Source organism: Symphalangus syndactylus, chromosome 8, assembly GCF_028878055.3.
Source record: "Symphalangus syndactylus isolate Jambi chromosome 8, NHGRI_mSymSyn1-v2.1_pri, whole genome shotgun sequence".
In the NCBI taxonomy this organism is placed as follows: domain Eukaryota; kingdom Metazoa; phylum Chordata; class Mammalia; order Primates; family Hylobatidae; genus Symphalangus; species Symphalangus syndactylus.
The window spans coordinates 137,011,658-137,021,114 of NC_072430.2; the positions used below are offsets into that span (position 1 = coordinate 137,011,658).

The 9,457-nt window shown below is 54.6% G+C and overlaps 1 protein-coding gene across 1 annotated transcript; it reads left to right on the forward strand.

The window, feature by feature from the left end:
* Window positions 1-606: 606 nt before the first annotated feature.
* On the forward strand, window positions 607-5,418 carry LOC129488826 (alkaline phosphatase, germ cell type-like; the record flags this gene model as incomplete). The annotated part of the gene is given in 11 exon segments (XM_055291331.2): window positions 607-745; window positions 852-968; window positions 1,081-1,196; window positions 1,388-1,562; window positions 1,639-1,811; window positions 2,056-2,190; window positions 2,290-2,362; window positions 2,483-2,617; window positions 2,700-2,891; window positions 3,111-3,227; window positions 3,353-5,418. Coding segments are annotated over 11 exon segments (1,671 nt in total), but the record flags the coding sequence as incomplete, so codon positions are not given.
* Window positions 5,419-9,457: the final 4,039 nt, after the last annotated feature.

The window sequence follows — 9,457 nt, forward strand, 5'->3', positions numbered from 1 at the left end:
GGCCCGGCCCCACTCAGTGTTGTCACCACTGGCCCCACAGCTGCCCACAGCCCTGGAGCTCTAGGCCCAGATTCCTGCCAGCCCCACCTGTCCAGGCCAAGGTAAGATGATGGAGCAAGGGGGTGCCAGAGCAGCATAGCCCCCCATGTGCCCCTTTCCCACAGGGCCCAGGCTCCTGGCATCAGGAGGCTGAACCCAGGCCCCGGCCCGGGCTGTGTGCTTCCAGCTTCCCCTCCTCTCGACACCAGAACAGAGCCTGGCCCCAGCTTCTGGGAAATATAGAAAAAAATGGGTGAATGAACCAATGACAGGGTGTCTTGTTCCACATAAGACACAGTGAGCAGGGCTTAGGGGAGGGGCTCCTGGCTGCAGGAGGCACACCACAGTCACCCAAATGGCATCTGTACCCAATACTGCACCCTTCCCTGGGGGATACCTGGTCCCAACCTGAGCTGCCTTTCACAGGACCCCAGCCCCAGCCCGGCCCGGCCCAGCCCAGCCACACCCTGCCACTCCCTTCAGCCAGTGTGGCTTCAGGTCAAGAGGCTGGGCAGGGTCAAGGTGGCAACAAGGGGAGAAGCCGGGACACAGTTCTCCCTGATTTAAACCCAGGCAGCCTGGAGTGCAGCTCATACTCCATACCCAGAATTCCCGCCTCGCCACTGTCCTGCTGCCCTCCAGACGTGGGGGCCCTGGGTGCTCCTGCTGGGCCTCAGGCTACAACTCTCCCTTGGCATCATCCCAGGTAATGAGGCTCCCCCAGCTGCCCCTACACACACACACACACACACACACACTCACAGGGCACCCCCAGCCCAGGCTGACCTGATCTTTGCTCTCCCCCTGGCCAGTTGAGGAGGAGAACCCGGACTTCTGGAACCGCCAGGCAGCCGAGGCCCTGGGTGCCGCCAAGAAGCTGCAGCCTGCACAGACAGCTGCCAAGAACCTCATCCTCTTCCTGGGCGACGGTGAGTGAGCAAGGCCTTCCAGCCCCACAACCCTCACAGCCCCAGCGCCCGGACCCTCGGTGCTTCCAGGACAACCCTGGGGACAAAGCCTCACACACTTCTGTTCCTTCAGGGATGGGAGTGTCTACAGTGACAGCTGCCAGGATCCTAAAAGGACAGAAGAAGGGCAAACTGGGGCCTGAGACCTTCCTGGCCATGGACCGCTTCCCATACGTGGCTCTGTCCAAGGTAGGTGCTGGGCTACCTCAGAGTCCTCCAAGCAGAGAAGGGGAATCCTGGCTATGGAGTGTGGTAGGAGGGGGGGACCCTAAACAGCTGGGGCTCGAGTAAGGAGCTGGAGGCAGTTGGAATCCCAGAGGACAGAGATCAGGGTCTGTGTGTCTGCCCCAGAGAAGAGCTCAGAGTGTCTCTGTCCCCAGACATACAATGTAGACAAGCACGTGCCAAACAGCGCAGCCACAGCCACAGCCTACCTGTGCGGGGTCAAGAGCAACTTCCAGACCATCGGCTTGAGTGCAGCCGCCCGCTTTAACCAGTGCAACACGACAAGCAGCAACGAGGTCATCTCCGTGATGAATCGGGCCAAGAAAGCAGGTGAGCTGGGGCCCGATGCTGTGTCACGGCCAGGTCACAGACCTTGGTCACATATCCTGACCTCTGACACCCTTAGGGAAGTCAGTGGGAGTGGTGACCACCACAAGGGTGCAGCATGCCTCGCCAGCCGGCGCCTACGCCCACACGGTGAACCGCAACTGGTACTCGGACGCCGACATGCCTTGCTTGGCCCGCCGGGAGGGCTGCAGGGACATCGCCACGCAGCTCATCTCCAACATGGACATTGACGTGTGACCCCAGGACCAAGGGCTGGGGCTGGGCAGAGAGTAGCAGGGGGCACCAGCTCAGACCCAGGCAACCAAAAGCCTTATCCAGGCCAGCAGGGTCTGGAGGTGGGGTTGTGGGCGTAGAAGGCGCAGCCTAGGCTGGGCCATTCCCACAGCCTTGGAGAGGGGTGTCAGGGCTGTGCATGAGGAGGGGGCACGGGGCCAGCCAGGTCCCCAAATCCACCTGCCCCATCCTCTGTTCCCAGGTGATCCTAGGTGGAGGCCGAAAGTACATGTTTCCCATGGGGACCCCAGACCCTGAGTACCCAGATGACTACAGCCAAGGTGGGACCAGGCTGGACGGGAAGAATCTGGTGCAGGAATGGCTGGCAAAGCACCAGGTGATGGGGGCTGGCGGGTGCGGGGGGCACAGCAAGGGGAGGGCAGAGGTGTGGGGCTCAGGACTGTGGGCTGAGGCCTGGCTCTCTCCCTCCCCACAGGGTGCCCAGTACGTGTGGAACCGCACTGAGCTCATGCAGGCTTCCCTGGACCCGTCTGTGACCCATCTCATGGGTAATGACCCCCTTCCTGCCCTGGCATCCCTCAGATGGCACCTTCTGAGCCTGTGTGCACATCCGCCAGCACCCTCCCACCCCCAGCCTGCCAGTCACCACGGGACCCCTTGTCCCGCAGGTCTCTTTGAGCCCGGAGATATGAAATACGAGATCCACCGAGACTCCACACTGGACCCCTCCCTGGTGGAGATGACGGAGGCTGCCCTGCATCTGCTGAGCAGGAACCCCTGCGGCTTCTTCCTCTTCGTGGAGGGTGCGTGGTGGCCCCTGGGGAGTGGGGGTTGGGGGTTGGAGCAGGGCAGGTTCAGCATCTCCCCCCTCTGGCCTTCCTGCAGGCGGTCGCATCGACCATGGTCATCATGAAAGCAGGGCTTACCGGGCACTGACTGAGACGGTCATGTTCGACGACGCCATTGAGAGGGCGGGCCAGCTCACCAGCGAGGAGGACACGCTGACCCTCGTCACCGCTGACCACTCCCACGTCTTCTCCTTCGGAGGCTACCCCCTGCGAGGGAGCTCCATCTTCGGTAGGCCTGGGGAGAGTGGCAGGTGCTGCTGCATCAATTACATGGGTGAAATCCGAGCCTCAGTCTCCTCCTCTGTCAAATGGAAGTAATGCTGGCACCAGCCCTGTAGGGTCTCCTGAGGACTAAGCCCCTGACCAGGCAAAAAGTGGCGGTGCCTAGCACGTGGGAGACACTCCACAGCTGTGTTCAGCTCAATCACAGGGACCCCTCTCTCTGCAGGGCTGGCCCCTGGCAAGGCCCGGGACAGGAAGTCCTACACGGTCCTCCTATAGGGAAATGGTCCGGGCTATGTGCTCAAGGACGGCGCCCGGCCGGATGTTACCGAGAGCAAGAGCGGTGAGTGCTGCGGGGTGGCCCCCTGAGGGGGACCAGGGTGCCAAGGATGGGGGGCTGGCGGGAAGGGGTCACCTCCTGTCTGCCTGGAACCGAACCCTCCTACCGGAACTGAACCCTCTTACCAGGGAGCCCCGAGTATCGGCAGCAGTCAGCAGTGCCCCTGGACGGAGAGACCCACGCAGGCGAGGACGTGGCAGTGTTCGCGCGCGGCCCGCAGGCGCACCTGGTTCACGGCGTGCAAGAGCAGAGCTTCATAGTGCACGTCATGGCCTTCGCTGCCTGCCTGGAGCCCTACAAGGCCTGCGACCTGGCGCCCCACGCCGGCACCACCGACGCCGCGCACCCGAGGCCGTCCGCGGTCCCCGCTTCGCTGCCTCTGCTGGCCGGGACCCTGCTGCTGCTGGAGACGGCCACTGCTCCCTAAGTGTACTGTCCCTGGGGCTCCTGCTTCCCCATCCCGGAGTTCTCCTGCTCCCCACCTCCTGTCGTCCTGCCCGGCCTCCACCCCGAGTCGTCATCCCCAGAGTCCCTATACAGATGTCCTGCCATGGAACCTTCACCTCCCCGTGTGCTCTGGGGACTGAGCCCATGACACCAAACCTGCCCCTTGGCTGCTCTCAGACTCCCTGCCCCAACCCCAGGGACTGCAGGTTGTGCCCTGTGGCTGCCTGCACCCCAGGAAAGGAGGGGGCTTAGGCCACCCAGCCCCCACCTACAGCCCAGTGGGTACCAGGCAGGCTCCCTTCCCGGGGAAAAGAAGCACCCAGACCCCGCGCCCTGCTGATCTTTGCCTCAGTCCTTGAATCACTTGTGGGACTTGAGGACTCGGGATCTTCAGGACGCCTGGAGAAGGGTGGCTTCCTGCCACCCTGCTGGCCAAGGAGGCTCCTGGGGTGGGGATCCCCAGGGGGATTTTGACACAGCCTTCGGCTGCCCCCCACTAAGCTAATTCCACACCCCTGTACCCCCCCAAGGGGGCCTCTGCCTCATGGCAGAGGCTTCCCCAAATCACAACTTCTCAGATGTTCCATACTCCCAAATGCCAATTTCAGCACCCAACTGAGATCCAAGGAGCTCCTGGGAAGCCCTGGGTGCAGGGCAGCGGTCGAGAGTCAAAGGTCCCTCCCCAGACATCTGGACACTGGGCATAGATTTCTCAACAAGGAAGACTCCCTTGCCTCCCCAGGGCCTCTGCTCTCCCAGGAGACAAAGCAATAATAAAAGGAAGTGTTTGTAATCCCAGCACTTTGGGAGGCCGAGGTGGGCGGATCACAAGGTCAGGAGATGGAGACCATCCTGGCTAACACGGTGAAACCCCTTATCTATGCACCTGTAGTCCCAGCTATCCAGGAGGCTGAAGCAGGAGAATCGCTTGAACCTGGGCGGCGGAGGTTGCAGCGAGCCGAGGTCATGCCACTGCACTCCAGCCTGGGCGACCGAGCGAGATTCTGCCTCAAAAATAAATAAATAAATTTAAAAAATAAATAAATAATAAAAGGAAGTGTTAGACAATGTAATGCCAGTACTACTTCCTAGGAGGAAAATCATGAGTGCCTGTGGGCACAGTGTCTGGAGGGGTGGATAACGCAGGCCAGGAGGGGCTGCTGAGGAGCAGATGATTGAGCAGGAGACCTGAACAGAGTGGGGCTTGAGCAAGGCAGCACAGCAGTGCCAAGGCCCTGGGGCAGTGCCAGCAGGTGCTCTGGGAGGCCAAGGGCTGGATCAGAGGGTGTGTGGGTAGAGGGGTAAATCTGAGCGGTCAAGAGGGTAGGTAGTGTTGGGGAGTTTGAAGTCTGAGTAGAGGGATGTGGTTGGAGGTCTTTGAAGAGGGCTGTGACCCGCCCTGGGTGGAAAATAAGTACTCTGGCTGCTGCCAGAAGAAGGGTCTTGTCTTTTGGGTGGATGGTGGGGGTGGTAGAGGGTAGTAGGTAGAGGTGAGAGCTGGGGAAGGAACTGACTCCAGGTGTTTCTGATCTCCATCCGAAAGCATTCGGGAGCACCCATCCCAACACAGCCACGCTTGGTGAGTACCACACCTGCCCCAAAAGAACATTGAAAAGAATTTTATTTGAGGCAGAGCCTCACTCACTCCAGCCCAGGCTGGAGTGCAATGACCTTGTCTCGGCTCACTGCAACCTCTGCCTCCCAGGTTCAAGCCATTATCCTGCCTCACTCTCCCAAGTAGCCAGGGGTTAACAAGTGTGCACCACCATGCCTGGCTAGTTTTTGTATTTTTAGTAGAGACAGAGTTTCACCATATTGGCCAGGCAGGTCTCCAACTCCTGACCTCAGGTGATCCACCCGCCTTGGCCTCCCGAAGTTTGGGATTACAGGCGTGAGCCACGCATCCAGCTGAAAAGAATTAAAGGTGAAATCAACCACATTTTCCAGCAAATTTTACACTATTACAAAAAATACAAAAATTAGCCAAGCCTCATGGCCTATGCCTGTGGTCCCAGCTACTCAGGAGGCTGTGGTGGGAGGATCACCTGAAGTGAGGAGTTTGAGACCAGCCCAGCCAACATGGTGAAACTAAAACTGGTCTAAACTAAAACACGGTCTCTACTAAAACTACAAAAATTAGTCAGGCGTGGTGGTCGGCACCTGTAATCCCAGCTACTTGGGAGGCTGAGGCAGAAGAATTGATTGAACCTGGGAGGTTGCAGTGAATTGAGATCATACCACTGCACTCCAGCCTGTGCGACAGAGCCACTCTGTCTTAAGAAAAAAAAAAAAAAACAAGCATTTTGTGCTCACTAGAAATATTAGTATGACCAAATGCTTCCTTGCATATGAAAATTATTTTAACATTGTAAAACATCTATTTGGCAGGCATGGTGGCTCAACACCTGCAATCACAGCACTTTGGCAGGAAGAGGGGGTAGGATCACTTGAGTTCAGGAGTTCGAGAATAGCCTGGGCAACATAGTGAGATCCGGTCTCTACAAAAACAACTGAGCCCAGGGAGGTCGAGGCTGCAGTGAAAGAAGATTGCTCCACTGCACTCTAGTCTGGGCAGCAAAGCAAGACCCTGTCTGGAAAAATATATCCATGTATTTGAGGACCTGGCTCTCTCAGGACAGTTTTTTTTCTTTTTTAATTCTAGGTTTTAGTGGCTGTCATAAAAATATGGGAGGTGAATAGAAGGTAGACACCATTAGCTGGCCTTACTAAATCATCATACTCATGTTACATTCCATCCACCAAATATGCAAAGGTTTTGGTAAAATCCGGCTAGTATATTTCTATCTTCCCAGTTGCCAGTGGGTTAGAAAGTTCCTTTCTAACCAATGTGGAGGTGCTGCATGTTTAGGTTTTACATGAGCGCTCACACCCAAAGACTTCCATATTTTAAAAGTGAAGACGTTTTAAAAACAGATTATTCAGGCCGGGCACGGTGGCTCATGCCTGTAATCCCAGCACTTTGGGAGGCTGAGGCGGGCGGATCACGAGGTCAGGAGATCGAGACCATCCTGGCTAACACAGTGAAACCCCGTCTCTACTAAAAATACAAAAAATTAGCCGGGCGAGGTGGCGGGCGCCTGTAGTCCCAGCTACTCTGGAGGCTGAGGCAAGAGAATGGCGTGAACCCCGGGGGGCGGAGCCTGCAGTGAGCCAAGATCGCGCCACTGCACTCCAGCCTGGGCGACAGCGAGACTCTGCCTCAAAAAAAAAAAAAAAAAAAAAAAAAAAAAAAAAAAAAAAAAAACAGATTATTCTGGCCAGGCATTGTGGCTCATGCTTGTAATCCCAGCCTTTTGGGAGGCCGAGACAGGCAGATCACTTGAAGTCAGAAGTTTGAGACCAGCCTGGCCATCATGGTGAAACCCTGTCTCTACTAAAAATACAAAAATTAGCCAGGTGTGGTGGCCCGTGCCTGTAATCCTAGCTACTCAGGAGGCTGAGACAAGAGAATCGCTTGAATCTGGGAGGCAGAGGTTGCAGTGAGCTGAGATTGCACCATTGCACTCCAGCCTGGGTGATGAGAGTGAAACTCTATTGAAAGGAAGAAAGAAGAAGAAAGAAGAAGAAGAAGGAAGAAGAAGAAGGGGAAGAAAGAAGAAGAAGAAGAAAGAAGAAGAAGAAGAAGAAGAAGAAGAAGAAGAAGAAGAAGAAGAAGAAGAAGAAGAAGAAGAAGAAGAAGAAGAAGAAGAAGGAGAAGAAGAAGGAGAAAAAGAAGAAGAAGAAGAAGAAGAAGGGGAAGAAGGGGAAGAAGGGGAAGAAGAGGAAGAAGGGGAAGAAGAGGAAGTAGAGGAAGAGGAAGAAGAGGAAGAAGAGGAAGAGGAAGAAGAAAAGAAGAAGAGGAAGAGAAAGAGGAGGAGGAGGAGGAGGAAGGAGGAGAGGAAGAGGAAGGAAAAGGAGAGGAAGAGGAAGAGGAAGGAAGAGGAGGAGGAGGAGAAGGAAGAAGAAGGAGGAAGAGGAAGAGGAGGAAGAAGGAGAAGAGGAAGAAGAAGAAGAAGGAGAAGAGGAAGAAGAGGAAGAAGAGGAAGAGGAAGAAGAGAAGAAGAGGAAGAGGAAGAGGAGGAGGAGGAAGGAGAAGGAGAGGAAGAGGAAGGAAGAAGAGGAAGAAGAGGAAGAGGAAGGAGGAGAGGAAGAGGAAGGAAGAAGAGGAAGAGGAGGAGAAGGAAGAAAAAGGAGGAGGAGAAGGAAGAAGAAGAAGGAGGAGGAAGAAGATGGAGAAGAGGAAGAGGAAGGAAGAGGAAGAAGAAGAGAAGAAGAAGAGGAGGAAGAGGAAGAGGAGGAGGAGGAAGGAGAGGAAGAGGAAGAGGAAGGAAAAGGAGGAGGAGGAGGGAGAGGAAGAGGAAGAGGAAGGAAGAAGAGGAGGAAGAGGAAGAAGAAGGAGGAGAGGAAGAGGAAGGAAGAAGAAGAGGAGGAGGAGGAAAAGGAAGGAGGATGAAGAGGAAGAGGAAGGAAGAAGAGGAGGAAGAGGAAGAGGAAGGAGAAGGAGAGGAAGAGGAAGGAAGAAGAGGAGGAGGAAAAGGAAGGAGGAGGAAGAGGAAGAGGAAGAAGAAGGAGGAGAAGAGGAAGAGGAAGAGGAAGAAAAGGAAGAGGAAGAAGAGAAGAGGAAGAGGAGGAGGAAGGAGAGGAAGAGGAAGAGGAAGGAAGAAGAGGAGGAAGAGGAAGGAGAGGAAGAGGAAGGAAGAAGAAGAGGAGGAGAAGGAAAAAGAAGAAGGAGGAGGAAGAGGAAGAGGAAGAAGAAGAAGAAGATTATTATTATTCTGAAATTAGATCATTCTGTTCTCAAGCTTCCTTTTCCTGTGTAGGTATGAGTGTTTATGAGTCTAATACATTGTTTACCCCAAAATCAAGTGTCAAATAAATATTTTCAAACTTCTGCTCAAAAATATGCTCTTTCCTTAGCATGAGTTTTGTTTTGTTTGAGACAGAGTTTCGCTCTTATTGCCCAGGCTGGAGTACAATGGCGCGATCTCGGCTCACCGCAACATCTGCCTCCAGGGTTCAAGCAATTCTCCTGCCTCAGCCTCCTGAGTAGCTGGGATTACAGGCACCCGCCACCACGCCCAGCTAATTTTTGGTATCTTTAGTACCAAAAGTTGATGAGTCGATCTGCTCCACGCGTAATTTCAAGGTGGTCACGTTGGGGTCACCACTTGCAGCTTGTAGCTGCTGTGAACGCCAGAGAATGAAGTACTCAGACAATTCCACCTGAGCAGGGCAGGCGGCAACTCCTCTGAGAGAGTGCCGCCCCAAAATCCATGCGCCAAGTATTTATTAGAGGGCTTGTTAAACTACAAACATCCACCAGATGGGTTTTTGCCGTGGGGTCATGAGGCACATATGGCCTTGTAAAAGCACTCAGACCACATTCCTAGGAGGCTGTTTTCAGCGCTCCTTATCACACATTCCACTCCTTGTCCTGTTTTCAGGATCAAGGAGTTACATTCTCACGCACAAACAACGTATACACAGTGCCTCAGTATTTTTCCATGCCTCGAGCTCAAATGCCTTGAACATAAGTTTGAATATATTGTCGTGCACCCCCCACATCTCCCCCTTCTTTAATTCTTAGAGCTTGCTGGTTATCCAATGCAAGATAAGCTTCTATCATTCTTCCCTGGTCATAGATGCTTCGGGTGGCAGTACAGAGCCATTTGCAGAAGCCTAGCAATCAGATACAAAAAAGAATCTAGCGGCCATCACCCAAATGCGTATGTTTAACCCAGACAACCAAGTATTCGGGTTCAGTCATTGAAAGCCTTCTTGTAATT